General features: G+C 49.6%; 1 protein-coding gene across 1 annotated transcript; it reads right to left on the bottom strand.

The window, feature by feature from the left end:
- Positions 1-2,688: 2,688 nt before the first annotated feature.
- Positions 2,689-21,218, bottom strand: Acp7 (acid phosphatase 7, tartrate resistant (putative)). Its single transcript, XM_021239770.2, has 13 exons — positions 21,088-21,218; positions 20,097-20,373; positions 12,642-12,842; positions 12,263-12,445; positions 11,148-11,271; positions 10,883-10,945; positions 10,675-10,789; positions 10,488-10,595; positions 10,350-10,404; positions 10,198-10,265; positions 10,044-10,115; positions 7,111-7,248; positions 2,689-4,765 (listed from the first exon to the last, which is right to left on the bottom strand). Exons 2-13 carry the CDS (start codon positions 20,203-20,205, stop codon positions 4,700-4,702), a joined length of 1,302 nt encoding a protein of 433 aa, XP_021095429.1. The 5' UTR covers positions 20,206-20,373; positions 21,088-21,218; the 3' UTR covers positions 2,689-4,699.
- Between the last annotated feature and the right edge of the window lie 368 nt (positions 21,219-21,586).

The following is a 21,586-nucleotide window of genomic DNA, read 5'->3' as shown; positions in this document are numbered from 1 at the left end:
GAGGCTGAGCTGGGAGGATCACTGTGAGCTTGAGGCCAGCCTGGGCTACATAGTGAGTTTAAGGCTGGCCTGGAGTACATAGTGGGACTGTATCACAAAAATTAAAATTAAAAAAAAAAAAATCCAGTAGCCAAATAGAATGTGTAAGGCTGAGATGTAGCATGGTGATAGAGCCCTTGCCTACCATGTGTGAGGACCTAGATTCCATCCCTAGCATTGCCAAAAAAAAAAAAGACCCATTGATCTCACTATGTTCGTAGGTGTTTTTCTGATGGCCCCAAATCAAAAACAAATTTTGTTCTTCAAGTGGTTGAACAGATAAACATATTTTAATACATTCATTCCATTAAATGGTACTCAGCAATAATGGAGAAAGCATTCCTTTTATTTGCTTGCTTATTTGTTTTGAGACAGGGTCTTGGTACTCAATTCATGCTGGCCTTGAACTTATCCTCCTCCCTCAATCTCCCAAGTGCTGGGATTACAGGCATTCTCCACTGTGCCAGGAGGGACGGAATTCTTGATAGGCACAGTGACGTGGATGAATTGCAAGTGTATTCCATAAGGGGTGAAAGAAGTTGGTTTTATAAGACTCCAAACTGTCTGATTCCATTTGCAGCATCCTGGGAAGGGTAAATCTAATCTATAGTGACAGAGAATAGATTAGTTGTTGCCTGAGGCTGGCTACAGAGGGAGGATTCAGTGCACAGGGACTAGAGGGAACTGTGTGGGTGACAGAAACATTCTTTCTTTTGGGGGTACTAGGAATAGAACCCAGCACTCTATGCAAGCACTCTACCACTAAGCCACATCCCTTGCCAAATGTTCTGTATCTTTTCTTTTTTCCTGAAGTACTGAGGGTTGAACCCAAGACCTTCACACTGAGCTACATCCCAGCCCTTTTTAATTTTTTTATTTCAAGGCATAGTCTTGTTAAGTCACTAAGTTTCCCAGGCTGGGCTCAAACTTGCAATCTTCCTGCCTCAGCCTCCCAGTGTGCTGGGATTACAGGTGTGCACCACCAAGCTGGGCTTGTTCTGTATCTTGATAGTGGTAGTAATTTTGTGGGCATGTTCATCTGTCAAAACTCATCAAAGCATGCCCTTTAAAAGGGTACAGGTAATTGTATTTAGTTATATCCCAACAGTTATATTTAAAAGGAAGTTAAAAGTGCAATGGAATAAAATACAGACTTTAGTTACTAATAATATATCATACTGGCTCATTAATTATAACAATTGTGCTATACTCATACAAGATTTTAATAATAGGGGAAGCTGGTCAGTGGGCCTTGTGGGGACTCTACTCTGCAATTTTTCTGTAAAACTATTCTAAAACATAAAAGTTTATTTTTTTTAAATGGGGAAAAAACTCGGGTTTCTCTTCAGATTGTATAAATCTTTCTCCTTTTAAAATGGGGGAAAATGCAATGGATAGATGACTTTATGCCCATGTTCATTTCAGCAGGCAGGAAAAACAGGTCTTGCCCACCCACGTCACATGACAGGATTCTGGTTTTTCAGCGTGGCCTCCAGCAGCCTCTCTCAGCGCTGCCTCCCAGGAGCCTCTGGGCCTCAGGCTGTGCACACTCAGAGCAGGTGTGGCAATCGCTCCTGCATGCTTCCCTCCCTCCCACTCAGCTATGGGAGCTCCCGAGGGCCCGGCCTTTATCTGATTCACCTAAATCACTGTCATTCCTTTTCTTTGCAGTGCGCACCCTCAGTGCTAGGGCCCTTGCCTCCTCAGCATTGTGGCCACATCTATCACTTCCTCCCCCAGCCCCTGGTGTGTGATGACTGGGCCACCAGAAGCTATCTGTAAAGACCCCCTTATGGCTGGGGAGCTCCCGTTCTGATGGAGGAGACAAAGACTAAATAAACACATTAAACCTGTGTCTGCACAGTGGGTCCCAAGATCTAAGTGTTCTAGAAAAAAAAAAAAAGTCAGGGAAGAGGGATGGGAGGTACTGTGGACTGCTTCTCTCTCTCTCTCTCTCTCTCTCTCTCTCTGGTATTATGGGTTGAACCAGGGCCTTCACACTGAGCTACACCCTAGCCCTTTCTAATTTTTATTCTGAGACAGGGTCTCCCTAAATCACTAAATTACCCATACTGGGCTCAAACTTGGGATCCTGCCTCAGCCTCCCAGAGCACTAGGATTACAGGCTAGGATTTTGCAGTGCTGGGCATGGAATCCAGGGCCTCCCACAAATGAGACAGGTGCTCTGCCACTGAGCTACATCCTGAGCCTGGGGCTGTTTCAAACTAGCTTATGAGGAAGGCTACACAGAGAAGGTGACACTGAGCAAAGACCTGAGGAAGGGAGCCAGGAGGATACCTGGGACCAATGTCCTGGAGGGGTGGAGGGCTTGGTTGGTACAAGGGGTAGGGGGTGCCAGATACAGGGGCTGGTGCGGCTGAGCATGGGGTGCAGGAGGGAGTGAGGGATGAGGGTGGGGAGGTGGAGGGGGTTCTGTGGCCACAGAGAGGCTCTGAGCAGGCTGAGCACGGGGAGCAGGCTGTCACGCAGGGAGGGAGCAGGGGACCAAGCTGGGGTGGCTGGACAAGGGGGTGTCAAGCTTTAGGAGGGCGAGGCAGAGCAGTTCCGGGTGGACTTTAAAGCCTAGCACAGAGTTTACCAGCTGATTGGCTGGGGGCATGAGAGAAAAAGAGACAAAGACGGACAGCAAGCCTTCTGATGTCATTTAATCCTGAGACAATGCGCAAAGCATTATCATTCTTATGTTACAGATGAGGAAATGGGTTCCCGCTGGGAGTGGGCTGGTGACCTGCCCTGGGGTGGAGCAGAGCTGGGAGGCCTTTGTGTTCTGTAGACTCCACCCTGTCCTGTCCCCCGCCCCACCTGGGGGCAACGGTCCTGCAGTGACTCTCCAGTTTAGGACCTCACAGCCCTGGTCTGTCCCTCCGTGGCATCCCCTCACTGTGGGTCACCTGGGTTGGGTGGCCTGGTGTCCCCAGTGTCGCCTGGCCAGAGCCCGGCCCAAGGCTGACCTGTAACTAGGTAACAAATACTTATAAAGTGTCTACCTACAAGATGCCGGGCCAGCCCTCCAGTGAGCCACCATCCTGGCCTGATAAGGGGCCTGGGAGGTGCTGGTGGAAGTGACAGACTCAGATATGAACAAAAAGTCCCTGGTCACAGACCTCCAGTGCAGGAGGAAGATGGACAGCACATAAATGAAATCAGAGAGGGCACTATGAATTGAAAGCAGGGGGCGCAGATTGTGAGGGAGCCTGTTTTAGCTGAGGTCACCAGGGAGGCTTGAGGGGGGCCACTGGGGATTTGGCCTGTGGCTCCACAGTGACCAGGCTTGATGCTTTCCAGAAATTCCCTGAAGGCTGGTAAGCCTCGGGCGGGCAGAGTAAGGTGCTGAGATTAAGACTGGAAGAGCCTGAAATTACTCAGCACAAAGCAGGACAGGCTGTGAGGTTGTCCTGCAGGGCTGGGAACCCATTGCCAGCAGCCCAAAGCCCTAAGGAGCCAGAAGCCTGCTGGAGTCGGATCGCATTCTTCATCAGCTTGGGGGGCCACTCTGTGGCTCCACCTAAATCCCTCACTGTGGCCCACAAGGTTCCACATGATCCGTCACCTCCTTGTCCTCACCCCCCAGTCCCTTTGCTCCTGCTGCATTGGCCTCCTAGCCAATATCCTAACAGGGCAGGCCTGTCTCTGTGTCAGGGCCTTTGCACAGCTCTTCCTCTGCCTTGAATGCTCTTCCCTCAGGTGTCAGCCCACCTGTCTCCTCCCTCATCTCCTTGAGATCAAATGTCACCTCTCAGTGAGGTCTCCCTGACACTGTCCCCCTCCCCATCTCTCTTCCCTCCCTTTTCTGAACATTCATCAGTCTGTAACCTTATTTATAGTGTTTCCTGTCCACTTCCCTGGTTCCAATGTCCACCACAAGGGCAGAGAGCTGTCTTGTTCAGGGCTGTCTTCCTACAACTGAGAACAGGGCCCAGCACATAGCAGATGCTCAATAAATAATGGTTGAATAAATAAAAAGAGGAAGAGAAGGAAACAAAGGAAGGAAGAAAAGAGGGAAGAAATTGACAGGTCTGTGAGCTCCTGAGACCCATCAGTTCCTCAGTCAGGATTCGGAAATGTTAATATGTCCCCTCTTTATCTCCCTTCTTCCCACAGAAGAGAGCACTGGCTGGGAAACTGAGGCACAAAGGGATACTGGGTAGCTCTTTCTGGGCCAGGGAGGCAGGAGCCAGGCTTGAGTGACAGAGGGCCCGGACAGGAAGAAAAGGCCGCCGACACCACCTGCTGGGAAGTGATGGCATGACAGCTGTGCCCACCCTGCTGACTTGGGGCTGGTGATGCCCCTCACTGGGTGGGCACCAGGTGCGGGGAGGTGGCTCAGGGGCATGGCTGGCAGATGTGTAAGTGCACAGGGCTGCAAGCCTCTTTATTCCGAGGCACATGGGTACCCTGCCCAGTCGGTGGTAGGCAGGAGGGTGCATACCTACATACCTACCCTCCCTCCACAGCCAGCTAGGACTCCCATGTGTCTGGAGGAGAGAGCTGCCCTCCCTCAGGCTGCATGCACCCCTCATGAGGCCTCTAGAGAGCAGGGAGCGGGCCCTCCCTGACTCCCCACCCAGGCCAGGGCCAATGGTCCAGTCACTCCAGCCAAGGTGGCAAGGCTTGGTCCTGATTAGAGAAACCCGCGTCCCTAGAGATACATCATCCGGCCATGCAGAGGCCTCACCAACCAGAAATCGTCCACAATCTTTCCATCCTGTGAGAAATAAAAACAAGGGAGGCAGTGAGGCCCGAAAGCCCAGATTCTGGGCCTAAGTGACCTGGGTTCAAATCCTATCTCTGCCTCTGATGAGCTGTATGACCTTGGGCAAGTCCCTATACCTCTCTGAGCCTCAGTTTTCCTTAGCTGAAGAGTGGAGATGATAATGATAGTTGCTGTGGGAATTAAATGAGATAATATGTATCCAGGGCTTACAGGGGAGCCCAGTACATAGTGACACTGCTGAGTGTGGGCTATCATCAAAAAAAGCACACATCTTGGCTTGGGTTCCAGCACAGAAACTGTCTGTGGCCTTAAGCACGCAATTCTCTGAGCCCAAGCTCTGTGTTGCACACAATGGGGAGAGGAGAGGACCATGGAGCAGAACAGGCCATGGTGGGGACAGAAGGATGGAAGGCTGGGCATGATGTGAGTCTCCATAAATGGTAGTGGTCTGCACTGGAAATGGGGTCTTCAGGCTCAGATCCCAGCTCTGCCAGCCTCCAGCTGTGTGGCCTTGGCAAAATGATTTCCCTTCTCTGAGCAACAGTTCCCTCCCCTGTGAAATTCCTCCCCAGGAGATTGTTGTGGTGACTCAAGTGCTACAGAACAGAGCCTCTCGCTAGTGCCTGGTACACAGCAGGCACTCAATAAATCATCACTTTCTCATTATTTTAAAAACCACAAAGAAGAGTGAGCCATTCACTATGGGGCTCCACCTAACACGTGTCATATTGTCTGGCCTCTGCTTGCCTCCCACCACCCACCTTCTTCCTCCTCTACCTGCCAGGAGAAAGAACTGCTGAACCTAGCGCTTCCACACTGTTCCAACCATGCCTTATACATGGGGGTGGTCCAAAAGCACAGTGCATGTTTAAATAAAAAAAACATTACAAGCTCCGTATGGCGGCACATGCCTGTAATCCCAGCACATGGGAAGCTGAGGCAGGAGGATTGCCATGAGTTCAAGGCCAGCCTGGGCTACCTAGTGAGTTTGAGACTCTGTCTCAAAAAAAAAAAAATTACAGTAAAAGACACATTGCTGTACTCACCTCGGCAGCACATATACTAAAAGACACATTGCCATGAATCCCCTCAAAATCCTCCCCCTCTCTTCAAAGACACTTGTCCCATCATTCTTGCCACTTTTGTAAGCAGCTCTGGAAGACTTTCATGTCTTAACAAGGTGTGATTAAAAATACAGTGAATGCTGCTGCCGTGTGTCATCCAGCAGGAAGGGAGGCTCATAAAAATATTATGTTGTGTCCTCATCCACCTTGTTTACTCAATCTGGTATTCATGTGACTTCTGGCCCTGCCCCACAGTCAAAATGACCAAGAAAGGTAAAGTTTGTGAATAGATTTAGGAATTCAGGCAGCTCCAACAATGCAATTAAAGATAGTTATGCTTTAGAAAGTGGTAAGAATGATGGGATAGCCAGGTTTGGTGGTGCACACCTATGATCCCGGCACTTGAGAGGCTGAGGCAGGAGGACTGCTGCAAGTTCAAGGTCAGCCTGGGCTACATAGTGAGTTCAAGGCCAGCCTGAACTACAGGGTGAGACTCTGTCTCAAAAAGCCAAAAAAAGAACAATAAAAAGAACGATGGGATAAGTGTGTTCAAAGCAAAGGAGTATTTTTAGAGGAATTAATTAATGGCAATGTATCTTTTATTGTAATACATTAAAAACAAGAAACAAGGGCCGGGGATTTAGCTCAGTTGTTCCGCCACCTGCTTTGCAAGCACAAGGACCCGAGTTCGATCCCCAGTACCAAAAAAAAAAAAAAAAGAAACAAAACAAAACAAAAAATACTAAACATTCACCATTTTTTTTTTTGGTACCGGGGATCCAACTGGGGTCCTTGGGCTTGCAAGAGGCAGGCAGCGGAACTACTGAGCTAAATCCCTGGCCCCATTCACCATATTTTTGATCACACTTCATAAGTCATCCAACACATGTATAATTCAATGTATAATTCTGCAAGGTAAAAATTATCATCATCCCAGGCCAGGGATTTAGCTTAGTGGTTCTGCTGCCTGCCTAGCAAGCACAAGGTCCTGAGTTCAATCCCTGGTATCAAAAAAAAAAAAAAAATTATCATCACCCCCATTTTATAGATGGAAAAACTGAGGCTCAAACAGGTTGCATAAGTTGCTCACAGTCATGCAGTTCAGGTAGGTACTAGAGGCAGGATCTGAACCTGGGGTTTCTAACTCTAGAGTCCCAGGTTTTATTGTTTATTTATTATTTATGATTGCTTCCAAGAAGGCTTAGGCCACTCAGCTCCAGCTCATTCTGGGCCTGGCTGCACAGTCAGGTGCCCCAGGATGCCCCCACTGACCTGGTCATCGGACACTTGCTGGATGTGGATGTGGGTGCCGTTGAGGATGTGCATCCGAGTGTACCCGTACTCCTTAACGCGCACGGCACTCCAGGGCCTCGGCCTGATGACAAAGGGGGTCAGACGCTCCTCACAGCCCTGTGGGGAGACTTAGTCACACCCAGCAGTGGAGCGGATGGGGGACCCAAAGTAAACAGAAATGACCTCCCAGGCTGGGACCCTGCTGCCCCCCAGAAAGACAAATTCAGCTGGCCACAGTGGTGCATACCTACAATCCTCACTCTGGGAGGCTGAGGCAGGAGGATCACAGCCTGGGCAATTTAGGAAGACCCTGTCTCTAACATAAGAATGAAAAAGGCTGAGGATTTAGCTCAGTGACACCATGCCTGCCTTGCAAGCACAAGGTCCTCAGTTTGATCCCTGGTATGGGGTTGGGGGGAAGAAATGAAAAGGGCTGGGAATTAACTCAGTGGGAAGGCCCTGGGTTCCATCCTGAGCACTACCAAAATGAAAAAAAAGTCACCACTTTTCACCTGGGATTGTAACAAGTGAATGAGGCTTACCAAGGGTTTCATCCACAGGTGACAAGAGCAGTGGGGACAATTTGAGAAATAACAGCACATTTGCATAGTTTCAAAGTGCATCTCCAGTTCTTGTGAATTACTGATGAATTACAAAGGAAACAAGAGTAGCTTCATGGTGGGAAGGCCTGGCTGCCTTACCCAAGCAACCCAGTTCCACACTGTCAGCACTGGGTCAGATCCAATGGTAGACTTGGAGCTGGGAAACAGCAAACTCCAAGAAGTTCAAGAGGTGTCCTAAGTCTCCTGGATGGACACACCAAGGACACGGGTTCACTTTTGTAACCAGAAATGTGCAACTTCAGTCCAGTCACAAGCAAACATCAGACAGACCCGGACTGAGGGACATTCATTCTATAAGATGACTTGGCAACAAGCTCTTCTTCGAAGTTGTCAAGGTCATGAGAAACAGACAGTGAGAAATTGCTTGATTAAAGAAAGCAAAAGAGATAAAATACCTAAATACAGCATTAATCCTGGACTAGCTCCGGGCTAGGGGAAAAAAAATCTTTGGTTTGATTTACAGGACATTAATGGGAGGCTTGGCTAGTTTGAATAAGGTCTGTAGATTAGATAATAGTGTATTATCAATGTGAACTACTTGAATTTGATCATTATTTCCCAGTGATATGTGAGTCTTCTTTTTTTGGAAGAAATACAGAGGGGTAAAGGACATCATGTTTACAATTTACTTTTTTTTTTTTTTACAATTTACTCTTGATTGGATCTAAAAATATGAATAAAATGGAGAGGGAAAGAGGTGAAAACAAATGTGTTTAAATGTTTAAATTTGAGAAATTTTGGTGAAGGGCATAGGGAACATCTTTGTGTTATTTCTGCAGCTTTTCTGTAAGTCTAAAATAACTTCAGAATTTGAACTGAAGGAAAACCCCAATCCACACTGAGAAAGGTGAGGAGAGAGATCAGAGACCGAGAAGGAGGCCGAGGGGCCACTACGGGCTGTCAGGTTGCTGCTCCAGGTGGTGGCCACACAGGTATGTCTGATACCAGGGTCCCACCCTCAGAGACTGTTGGCTTTGGTCTGGGACGGGGCCGGATGTGGAGTTTTGAAAGCTCCCAAGTGATCCCGTCAGGCACCAAGGGTGAGCACAATGGGGTATGAAGCCGATCCAAGTCATGTTTGCAAAGTGGGCGATCAGTTAACACCTCTCCATCTAAACAATGGCTCATTATTTCTGTATATACAGAAAACATTTTTAAATACCAGCCAAGAGGGGCCAGGGATTTAGCTCAGTGGTTCCATCGCCTGCCTCGCAAACGCAAGGACCCAAGTTCGATCCCTGGTACCACAAAAAAACAAAGCAAAACAAAACAAAAAAAGGTTATTAAATACCAGCCAAGAGACACAGCAGCTCAGGGAAGGACTAAGAAGGGCTGCTCACCGCCTGCCTACTGGCTGTTTGAGTTTTGATTGTGAGTGATTCTCACTTTGATCTTCAGACTTTTTAAAAAAAAGCTCTCTCTCCTTGGAGAAGCTGAATCCAGAACCAAGCAGGAAAAACATAAGACGACCTGGGGGGCTTTGGAGTGCAGTAAGGAAGGAAGGGAAGGGAGGATGACAGGGACAGAAGGGGACAGGAGCCAACATGAGGGAGCTCCCCAAGGCCAGAGCTGGAGCAGTTTCAGCATCCAAATAAATAACAAGAGGATGGGACGATAAGCCACAGGATACCACAAATTACTCCTGAGTCCATACTGACATAAATAATGAATTAAACAACTAAATGAATGGGACAGAGAGATAACTCTTCCTAATGGGAAGATCCCAATTAATAAATTTGGGAAGAATGAAGAGAATAAAAAAAACCCTCATTATAACACTTTTAGATGGTCTCAAAGTATTTTCCCCGAGATTCCTCTATCCCCGTACTGAGGATTGAACCCAAGCCTCCCTCTGAGCTATAGCCCCCAGCCCTCCCTTTTTAAAATTTATTTATTTATTTATTTATTTATTTATTTGGGGGGAGCGGGGGGGACAGTGCCCTGCTAAGTTGCCCAAGCTGCTCTTTTTTTTTTTTTTCCAAGCTGGTCTTGAACTTGCAATCCTCCTGCCTCATCCTCTTGTGTAGCTGGGATTGCAGGTGTGCACCATTGTGCCTGGCTCCCCCAGGACATGTAATGAAAAAGGAGCTCTAGTGACTATGGTGGCTTTGAGTAAACAGTGATTCCTGTTGGAACCTCTGTCAGATGGCCACACTACCAGCAGTACCAGCTTCGGGCCGAGGGGTAGGTGAGGCCCACTGTATAAAGGTACCCAGGCTGGTACAAGGTCTGTCCTCAGGAGCCGGAGGGGAGGAGCAAAGGGTGGCCCTCCCAGTCCCCCTTGCTTACTGCAGACCCAGTGATGATGTGCACAGGACCTCGAGGGTGGGTGTAGGGCTGGTGCAGGCTGCCATTAAATACCTGAGCAGGGAGCAAGGGAGTGAGCACGTCCCGCCAGGCCACACTGATGTGGACCGCACGGACCCCACCCTCCTCACCTCACCTGGTAGTTGTAAATGGGCCACAGTCGTTCGTAGGAATGCTCATGAGCCCACACCTCCAGATCCACCCCTGGGACACAGAAAGTGGGGGTCAGGTCCCGAATGGGGGGCAATGGGGCAGAGTGCAGGGCCGGAGGCTCCCCCGGTCACTCACCGTGCTTGTAGAAGAGGTCCTCGAGCCCATACTTGCCCCCTAGGCCTCTGCGGACCTGGTGGGAGGAGCCAGGAGGTGAGGCTGACTCATGCTGACCCCCCAGCCCTGGCTTTCAGTGCCCTGGGGTGGGGTCCTCACCTTGCTCTCGTACTTTGTGCAGTCATCCAGGTCGGCATTGGAACAGTACATGGGCCGGTGACCCATGGTAATGATCCACGGCCTCGCTGCCCGGTTCCTATTGGCTTTCTAGAGGGAAGGGCCCGGAGTGAGGGGCCGTGGTGGGGAACAGAGATGTGGGGCGGAATGGGACCTCCACCCAGCATACCTGGAGGTCACTTTCCAGCCAGCGAAACTGTCTGTGAACCAGGTGGCGGCCATAGTGGAGAAAGAAGTAGACCTCGGTGGAAAAGGAGATGATGTGGGCCGGACCCAGATCCCAGCTGGAGGGGTCAGAGATGGGGTAGGGGTCAGAGATGGGGTCTCCTTTGCAGCTCCCACCCTTCAGGGGAGCAAGGCCAGCGCCCTCAGATTACCTGTACCACAGCCCTTCGTTGTTCCCTGGCATGCTGAAGCGAGCCTTGTAGTTAGAGAAGTTGCTGCAAACAGGAAGAGAAGAGTGGGGGTGAAGGCCTGGATTCTGCAGCCCTGCTCTGCCTCCTCACTGTCCCTGGGAGCCCAGCTCCCAGGCCACCCCTCGCTTCTCCTCTGGCTGCCGCAAAGAGACACTGCAGCAGGAGAGACTCAGGCGAGATGCTGCACGGATCCGGCCTCTGCCCACCCTTCGGCCCTGGTCCTCACTAGCGCTGCTCGTGATTCCCAGGGCAAGTCATATACGGCAGGCTGGCGGCCACGGGCTCGATGAGCTGCATGAACCTGTCCCCGACACGGGCATTGTCCTGATCCATGTTGTAGGCAAAGTCTCCTGGGGGCGGGGGACAGGGAGAGAGTGAGGCCCAGAGCCAGCTCTGCTTTCACCAGCATAGAGGGACCTGGTGGCTCACGGGCGAGAGCCATCGCCTCCTCCAATCCCTACCTCACACCATCCACATGTGCTCTGAGCCTCTGGCACTGGACCACTCAGGCGGTGCTGTCTGCCCCGCTCTGCTCAGCCCAGTCTCAGTCTCTATCTGCCTCACATCCCCTCCCAGACCCTCCACAACACGCAGCTTGGTGCTGCTTCTGTACCAGGCACAGCTCCAAAGATGTTACCTGCACCATCACCTACATCTTCAAAGTGCCCTCAGAGGAGGGCGTTATATTACTCCCATCCCAGAGGGGGAAACTGAGGCCCAGGGGTCACAGAGCTGGTGAAGATCTAGGAATCAAACCCAGGGAGCCTGATTCCTCACAGGCTCCTCATCTCCCGTACCCCATTCATTAACCTCTCAAGTAACAATGACAGCAATAACAGTAGCAACTAATGGATAAGTAGCACAACACGTCGTATTAACTTATTTGGTCATCACCACAGTCCTGTGACCTCTGACTAACCTTACCTTTAACAATAACAAGAGTAGTGATACACAGTGGAAATCAGTGCTCACAGCTAGAAGGGCTGGAGGAGGCTTTGTTTTTGTTCGTTTGTTTTTGATACTGGGGATAGAGCCTAGGGCCTTCTCACTGAGCTACATTCCAGCCCTTGTTATTTTTTATTGAGACAGGGTTTCTGTAAGTCACTAGGTTTTCCAGGCTGGGCTTGACCTCGCAATGCTGGTGCCTCAGCCTCCCAGAGTGCTGAGATTACAGGCCTGTGCCATAGCTCTGGCTTGGGAGCTGGGATTCCCTCCAGCAGTCTGGGCAACCAGAGAGCCCATCTCTGCTCAGTCTTATCTCCTGTCCCTGAGGCGGCCCCCGCAGGCCCCTGTCCTGGCTCGGAGCCCCACGCGTCCTGTGCACGGGAGCCGATGCCTCACCCACATGGAGAATGGCATCGTACATGCCCTGCTGGGTGTCCCTGCGCAGTCGAGGGAGAGCCTTCGCGTTGTCAGCCCCCATGTCCCCAAACACAGCCAGTCGGGGGCTCCAGTGAACCCCGTTCTTCAGGGCTCTGAAGCGGAACCGACGGCTCCAGCCCTGGGCACTGCCACAGCGATAAACTAAGGAAGAAGAGAGGTCACAGTCGGTGGAGGGCAGAAGGCACCCAGACCCCACCCCCCTTCCAGTCCCCGTGCACCTTCTCTTCCCTTGCTGGGGGGAATTGGTAGTGGTCGACCCTTACCAGCCCCCCCCCCGCCCTGATGGACCAGCCCAGCTGGAGGCTCCGCCCAGGAAGCCCTGGGGCTCGGTGCTCACCATACTGGACCCCGGGCAGCAGCTTCCGCAGCGTCACCCGGTGGATGTAGAGCTTGCGCCGAAGGATGCCCCCGTCCACGAAGGTGGTGAGGGTGCCCTGCGCCCGGAGGGGCAGCGGCCCAGACAGCTGCATCCCAAACTGCACTTCTGAGCGGGCCGGGACCCACGTGGTCCAGGTCACGGTCATGGAGCCTGGCTCACCTGGGGACAAAGGGACAGGGAGGGGCTGGGCAAGGGGCCAGTGACAGTGACATGTCTTGGACACTTAGTAGCTAAGGACGAAAGTTCCGGAGCTGCCCACATTCAATCCCAGCATCTCCATTTCCAAGCTGTGCTTTCTTAGTTACTTGACCTCCCAAGCCTCAGTTTTCTTATCTGTAAAATGGAATAATTATATCATCTAGTCTCGAAAGTTATAATGAAGTTAGATGAGTAAGTATATAATCAACCCTTTGTGTCTTTGGGTTCCAATCCTTGTGGACCAAAAGTAATCAGAAAAATAATTGTATCTGTACTGCATGTGTATAGACATTTTTTTCTTATCTTTGGTCCTTAGAAAAGCACAGTATAGCCAGGGATGTAGCTCAGTGGCGCCGTTCCTGTATGGCAAGTGCAAGGTCCTGAGTTCCGTTCACAGTCCCGGGGGGAGAAAAAAAAAAGCACAGTATAAGCCAAATGTGGTGACCTATGCCTACTATAATCCCAGCATTCTGGGAGGCTGAGGCAGGAAGATCCCAAATATGAGCCCAGCCTGGGCAATTTAGCTACTTAGTGAGATCTAGTCTCATAATAAATAAAAAAGGGCTGGGGATGTAGCTCATTCTGAATGCCCTGGGTTCAATCCCCAGTACTGCAACAACAGAAAACAAAAACCACACAGTATAACAACTACTTACATACCATTTACATTGTACTAGGTATCATAGGTAACCTGGAGATCATTAAAGTACCGAGGAGGGTGTGCATGTGTCATAAGCAGATACTGTGCCATTTTATATAAGGGACTCAGGCATGTGCAGGCTTCGGTACCCTCACAGGGTCCTGGAACCAATTCCCAGTGGATCCCCAGAGCTGCCTGTAAGAAAAGCATGATGCCTACTACAGTCGGGTTACATGGGTGAGCAGATGTCATTGTCACTGCCCTTTACTGTGTGCAAGCCTTGTGCCAACACTGCACACACATGATATCATTCAAGGGATGCCAGCGCAGGTGCCTGGAGGCCAGCTAGGGAATATCAGCAGGGACACAGGTGGCAAGAAGTCTAGAGCATGAGCAGACTGTAGAACCCACACTGTGTAAAAGGACAGTCATCCTGCAGCTCTGGTGCCAGGCGCCAGGCGGGACACTGGCTCAGTGCCACCAAACCTATCGACTTCCAGAGTAAATCTTCACATGGTGGTTTCTTTCTATCCCAGGAGCACATACTCTGCAGATAGATAATGCAAGTCCAGAGTTTTAGGAGATAGCTTCACATTCTTATGGTTAACAACCACAGCCCTAAAAAATACCACATGTTGTCAGATGTGGCGGTGCACGCCTAGAACCCCAGTACTCTGGGAGGTGAAGGGAGGAGAATCACAAGTGGGAGCACAGACTGGGCAAGACCCTGTCTCAAAATAAAAAATAAAAATGGGGCTGGTGATCCAGCTCAGGGTGAAAGCCCTGGGTTCAATCCTCAGTACCAGAAACAAAAAACTACATGGTATATAATGTTAAGGGCTGAGTGCTTTCTCTAGCAATATGAAAATGCAGATGGGCAAAGATATTCATAGAAGCACTGATTGTAATTGCAAAATTCTGGGAACAACCTAAATGCCCAAAGATAGCAAAGTGAGTAAACACCATCCATGCAAGGATTTAAAAATGAATGAAGACAGGTCTAGGAATTGCTACACTGATTTCCAGGACATATTGTTAAATCAAAAGAAAGCTAAGTGTCTGGGGATGGTGCACACAGTAATCTCAGTCCTCTAGGAGGCTGAGGCAGGAGGGTCACAAACTCAAGCCCAGCCTGAGAAATTTAGCAAAACCCTGTCTCAAATAAGGGGGTGGGGGTGGGGATGTAGCTCAGTGCAACTTGACATGCAAAAGACTCTGGGTTCCACCCCCAATATTGAGGGGAGGTGCCAGCAAAGTGCTACCCTTAACGTAAGGAAATATAAGAAAATATGGATCCCTGAGGCATGAGTATGCAAGTTTGAGTCCAGCCTGGGCAATTCAGTGTGTTAGCAAGACCTTGTCTCAAAATTTTTAAAAGGGCTATGAGTGCAGCTCAGTGAAAAGGATGTAATCCTGAGGAGAGAGAGAGAGAAGGGAAGGGAGGGGAAGGGAAAGGAAGAGAAGGGAAGAGAAGGAAAGGGAAGGGAAGGGGAAAAGGAAATATTCAGGTGAATGCTCATTTCTGCAAAACGATACACCAGGAAGGAAACAGATGGATTACGTGCAGGTCATGTGTGGGGAAATGGGGTAAGAAGATGGTGGAATAGGATAGATGGCTGTGATGAGGCGACATTTCTCAGAGGAAATCTCCATTAATTCAGGCTCCCAGAATTATAGTTACATTTGAATTTCCTTACACACTCCAAAAAAGAAAAAAAAAAAAAACCACCCGGGACAGAGAAGGCACCCAAAATGGAATATAAACACGAGCACAGGGACCAACTGTATTAAAAATGAATAACACAAGCACCCTGAAGTGAAGGGAGTGAGGAAGACAGGTCACTGTGGGAAACAGAGTCCTTGCTGGGCACTGTGAGGCCTAAGCACACAAAGCACTGTGCGTCCGTCCGCGCTGTGATCATTGTGTTATGCTCCTCGCGGGGACGTGGGCTGACGGCTCAGAAGCTGTACACACAGGGAACTGAACAAGGGAGTGAGTGTATCAGAGAGGGCAACAGGTTTCTCAGGGTTGAAGAAAGGTTTCAAAGGAGGAAAGAGAAGGGAGTAAAAATGATCAAGAGGATATGTACCAATTCCCCAAGACAAACAATTAATATGCATCATAAACGTATACTAATAAAGAAAGAAAAACAAGGAAAGTGGAAGGCTAACATAAACCACTAGGGTTGTCAGAGGTATCAACGTGACCGCATAGTATTTAATACCACACAGATGTGTGGGTACAGGAATACAGATGTGTGGACCTGCACGCTAGGACATGTGCAGATTGCCTTGGTCTGTGCGCTGAGAAGAACCAGCAGCAATTGTCATTCCACTAGCAAAGAGCTTACTGAGTGCTCAGATCTTGGTTTCTAAAGACCCATTCAGCCAGGTGTGGTGACACACGTCTGTAATTCCAGCACTTGGGATGCTGAGGCAGGAGGATTGCCGTGAGTTCGAGGCCAGCCTGGGGTACATAGTGAGTTCAAGGCCAGCCTGAACTACACAGCAAGACCCTGTCTCAAAAAATAAGAAAACGACCCATTCTCCAATGGAAGGAACTCAGACTAAGTGGAGACATAAGTGATTCTAGGGCTAGGGCAGAATATAATTTATGGTGTCAGAAAGTGTGGGAGTGCTCCAAAATGATGTGTGGTTGCTGAAAGAATATGGAAGCCAATCTGAAGAAATTCCAAGAGATCAAATCTGGGGCTGCATGAGCAGCAGAATAAATAACAACAGTATTGGATTTTTGCCCATGGAATAAAGGAAATAGCCATGAGTCCATGATATAAATTAGTAATTGAATAATTAAATAGATGGAATAAGGAAGGACAGCTCTTCCTTATATTACAATTTTAATTAGATGGAAAGAGGGAATTATATGAAAGGGAACGAGAAAATTAAAACATCACAATTAGACAAATACCACACTACTAATTATTGTAGATGGGATCCACTCTTGTCTACAATAATTATATACAAAAATTAGTGGGTGAACATTGGTTGGAGAAGCAGGATTTACTCAGTCTTGAGCAATCTCCCTCTGGCTATTTATTAACCACAAAGGAAAGAACAATAACTTCATAATGGAGAAACCCAGCAGGCATCTCCTGAGCCAGCCAGTCAAGGTTCATACCACCTGTAGCAATAACAAGCCACATCCACCCCAGAGAACCTCTGGTGTCACCACTGAGAACCACACAATCGCACCCCAAAATACGGAACTTAATTCCAGTCATGAGACAATATTGGAAAATCCCAGTGAAGTTCAGCAAACCCCAAATGAGGAATATTTTACATAATAAGCCATCAGTACTCAAAAATAACAAGATCACAAAAGATAAAGAGTTCAAAGTGACAGGGTAGAGGACACTAAGGGGACACAGCCACTAAATGCAACACAAGACCCTGGATTGGATCCCGCAAAAGAAAAGGCTGAGACAGGAGGATCCCAAGTTTGGGCTCAGCCTGGGCAACTTAGTAAGATCTTGTCTCAAAACACAAAAGGGCTGGCAATGTAGCTCAGTGCAAAGGCTCTCAATTCAATCTCCAGGGCATAAAATAAAATGAAATAAAAACAAAAAGCAGATGTTATTGGAAATACTGGTAAAACATGAATGAGGTCTGTAGTTTAATCAATAATACTCCATATTGATTTCCTCGTGGTTTTTGGACAGATCTCACTATGTTGCTCAGGGTGGCTTTAACTCCTAGGCTTAGGCAATTCTCCCACCTCAGTCTCCTCCATAGCTGGGGCAACAGGTGCACAGCACTGCACTCGGATGGATTTCTGGTTTTAGTGGTCATAACACAGTTATGTAAGGTGCTAACATTAAGAGACACTGAGTGAGGAAGAGATAAGAATTCTCTATAGTATTTTTGGAACTCTTCTCTTGGTTCTAAAACTGACACAAATCCTCCACATGTAAAAACAATAAACATTTAAAGAGATGAAAATTCTGATTATCCTGATTTGATTCTTACCCATTGTGTACCTGTACTGATTCTCATAATGTACCCCACAGAGGCCCACAGAATGGTGTTTCAATTAAACAAAACTACACACTAATCAAGGTGCAGATTAAAAATCCTAAGTACAATGTTTAATATTACATTCAAAATAAATTCATTGAAAGTATAAATGCTATCGTGACCCTCCATGATGGCCCACTATGCATCTTCTGGACTGGGGTGTACTTTTATTTTGGTTTTTATCCATTCTTTTGTTCAGTCCAAGTTTGCTCTGCAGAGCCATTTTTCCCTCATTATTTCACCCCTCTAAATAAATAAATAGATAGATAGATAGATAGATAGATAGATAGATAGATAGATAGATAGATGTTGTGACTGCTCCATAAAAGAAAAGAACGTTGGTATGAAATTAAAAGCTTTAAAACAGCAATCGTGGGCTCTGCCTGCATTCAATTTCCAGGTTATGTGACTTGAGGCAAGATTCCTCACCTCTGTGAGCCTCAGTTTACTGTTTTGTAAAATGGGTGAACCATAGTACCCATGGCTTAAAATGAGGTTAAATGAGCTGTCTGTGGGAAGCAAGCAGGATGAGGATATCTGCTGTGAATTACTGTGAAGGCCCCAGAGGAACAGCTGTGGTGTCACAAGTCTCTACAGCAGCGCCAGAGTTGGGGTTCACTGTCTCACCCTGGTGCAGAGATCCCCAAGCAAAGCACATGTCCAGCATGACCTGGCCAGCAAATGCCACACCACTTCATTCACGTGGTCCTGATTTCCACTGCAACTGGACTTTCAGAAATTACCTTCTTAAGCAGTGCTGTAAGCTCAGCACTGTGGGAGGCTGAGGCAGGAGGATCACAAATTGGAGCTCAGCCTGGGCAACTTAGTAAGACTTTGTCTCAAAACAAAAAAGGGTTGGCAATGTAGCTCAGTGCAAAGTTTCTGGATTAAATCCCCAGTACTCCAAAAACAACAACAACCGAAACACAAAACTACTGTCTTTAAAAGTGTCAAGGGGTCGTTTGTGATGGTGCACACCTGTAGTACCCATTACTCAGGAAACCAAGGCAAGAGAACTGCTTGTGCCCAGGAATTTGAGGCCAGTCTGGGCCACATAGCGAGATCTCCACCTCAAAAAAATGTCAAGGACATGAGAACCAAGGGATTACAGTCATGGAGAGAAGAGACCAGACACTAAACACAACACAGCCTTCTAAATTAGAATAAAGACATTAGCAAAAAAGTTGGTAAAATTTGAAATTTTCTTAATAACTTGCTATCCACGTTAATTTCTTAGCTTTGACTTTGGTACCATGGTTAGAAAAGAGATGTCCACCAGGGGAAGACAGATGGAGATTATACTATGGAAGCGGGGCCCCTTACCATCTTTGGAAGTAAAAATTAGTTCAAAATAAAAAGCTCGAAAAAACTGTACATTGAGTTTTGGTGTAGTGTCAAATTATCTGGAGCATTAAAGTCTTCCTCCCTGCTTCAGCTATGTATCTGTGTGAGTCAAGATTTTCTTCACCTACATTATCCAAAGCAACTTAACACAATAGAATGTAAGCAAATCGGGGGAGAATCCAGTTGTCTATTCAGACACCAAAGAGATCTATAAAGATGTAAGTAATGCCACAATCTTTACTTTCTTCTTTGGCAAAGTAGAGTTATTTTTAAATTTAAAATGGTATTTACGGTAAGCTGGGCACAGTGGTGCATAGCTGTTTTCCCAGCTACTTGGGAGGCTGAGGCAGGAAGATTGCTGCCTGGATCCCGACTCAAAACAAAACAAAACAATAAAATGTCATTTACATCCATCCAGAAGGGATTTCTTATTATGCATTTTAAGTGATTTAATACATATTTTGGAGTCTTTGTTTTCGCTTCTACCATGGTCAGTACTGGCAGATATCTCCAGAAACCGTCTCTTCGCAGTCCTGATAACTGTGGGAAGGGTTCTGAGACAAAAGCTGTGAGAATCTCTGCTGTGCACCAACCTCAGCCCTGCCACTGTGTGGGTGGTGACTCATGGGCTCCTCACTCCGAGGTCATGCTCCGGTAACCCCATTGTCCGGATGAGGAGTCTGAGGCCAGAGAGGTGAGCTCACTCGGCTGAGGTCACACAGCAGGTAAGCAGCAAAGCTGGGATTCGAGCCCAGGCAACCCAGACATAGAGGGTGCAGAGCCCAGGCCTTTACTCGGTGCTCCCCACCTCTTCACGAAGATGGAAGAGGCAGCCTTCAGGGAGGAGGAGCGGAGGGATGGAGCTCCGTCCTCTTTCATTCCCTGGTTTCTTCCACAGCTGATTTTCGGGCCAACTGCACACTAACACGCCAGCTCTCCCAGACCCAACAGTGACACGATAAACAAGCACAACAGCAGTCCCCTTTGGAGCCAGAGAGAGCTCATCATACTTTCCACATAGACACATGACTGTGTAACCCCATTTCACAGAAGCAGACAACTGAGGCTCAGGAAGAACAGACTGGCAGCCAGCCTGGGGTTCCACAGCAATCACTGTAGGGTTCCTGAGCCCCCAACCAATGAACCATCATGGAGCCTCCTCAGGGGAGGCCTCGAGAGGGGTCACAGACACTCACCTGGATAGGACAGATGGACGTGCTCTGGGACAGCGCTGGGATTCTCCAGGGCTGCCTGGACTGCCACGGAGAAAAGCAGGAGCAGACAGCAGCCAGAAAGAGGGTGCATGGTAGGGCAAAGGTGGGGGGCAGAGAGGGGGAGGGCAGGGCTGTGGAGTGGATCAGAGTCCAGGTTCCCTGGGAAGGGTGGAGTGGAGGGAGTTGGGCAGTGCTGTCTGCTGTCTGTCTGTCTGTAGATGGGGTGGGGAGATCTTCAGGGGGAGTGGTTGTCCAGCTGCTGGAGGGAGAAGATGACAGGGAGGGTGGTGAGGCCAGCGTGTGTGAGCACTTTGCATAGATTACTTCGGGCTCACCGCATTCCTGTGAGGTGGTGGCTGCCCTGATGGGCACCCTCCTGTCACAGATAGGAAACTGAGCAAGCAGGTAATTCAAGGGCCTGGCTAGGATGGCGTGGAGCTACAACTGAGCCCCCACAGGCCTGGCTCCCCAGCCCTGACCTTGACCCACAAAGAGATTTGGGAAAGGGGGCCTGGGGGCTAGGTCCTGGAGTTGCCTTTGGCAATGCCATTCCCAGCATTCCATCCTGCTCTTAGTGACCCGGGTTCTTCTGCCTTGCTCCCCAGATCCCCAGCATTGCATCCTTGCCGGCAGGGACCCCATCCCTCTGAATTCCATCCTCAGCCTTCCGCTGTGGTCGCAGTGACCCCCAGTTCCCTCAGTACATCCTCAGATCCCTCTGAAGTCCAGGCTGCGTGGAGCCGGCCCATCCCCTTCTCCCTCCCTCCCCGGACAGCCTCACCCCAGCCTTCTGCCCCAGTCTTCCCGGTCCTGTCCTCGCTCCAGCTGTGCACCCCCCTCCCCGCACTTGCTGCCCGCCCCTCTCCCCCTGCCGGCTCTGGGCGCGTCTCCAGCTCCCCCCAGACCTGCTGGGGTGCTGCGGGGCTGGAAGGCTGGCAGCTGGAGGGGGGGCGCCCTCGGGACCCCGGCTCACCGTCGGGGACGCCGGCCTCGCTTGCTCACGTCCCGGCCATGAGAGCCGCCGCAGAATTTATGTTTGCAGGCGCCGAGACTCCCGCCGCCCACAGCTGCCAATCCCGGAAGGGCAGGCTGCCTCGGGGTGACGGGCTCCCCAGACAGCCGGGCCCCCGGGTCCCACAGGTCGGGCCAGTCCCAGGCGCCCCACGCCCACCGGTCCGCCCCCCTCCCCAGGGTGGGGCGCAGGAAGGGGGACGCAGAGAGGCTGGGTGCTCGGCCGCCTCCACCTCCCCGCGGGACACCAGGTGAGCGAGCGCCGGGACAGGTAAGACTTCGCCGGCCCGCAGCTGCTGAGCCCCCAGGCTACGGACACCGGCGCCCGCCCCCAGCCCCAGGTGTGAGGGGAATTCCCATCCTTTCCACCGGGCGGCCTCATCATCCCTGGGCAGTCCTTCCTTCTTCCTTCCTTCTGGCAAATTTAATCCCAAACTCCTCCTCCTCAGCCCCCACCCCCC

This window comes from Heterocephalus glaber, unplaced genomic scaffold (assembly GCF_053883595.1).
Source record: "Heterocephalus glaber isolate CG9 unplaced genomic scaffold, H.glaber_assembly_v1.0 deba00001561, whole genome shotgun sequence".
NCBI classification, from domain to species: Eukaryota; Metazoa; Chordata; class Mammalia; order Rodentia; family Bathyergidae; genus Heterocephalus; species Heterocephalus glaber.
This window is presented reverse-complemented; position numbering and strand designations above follow the sequence as displayed.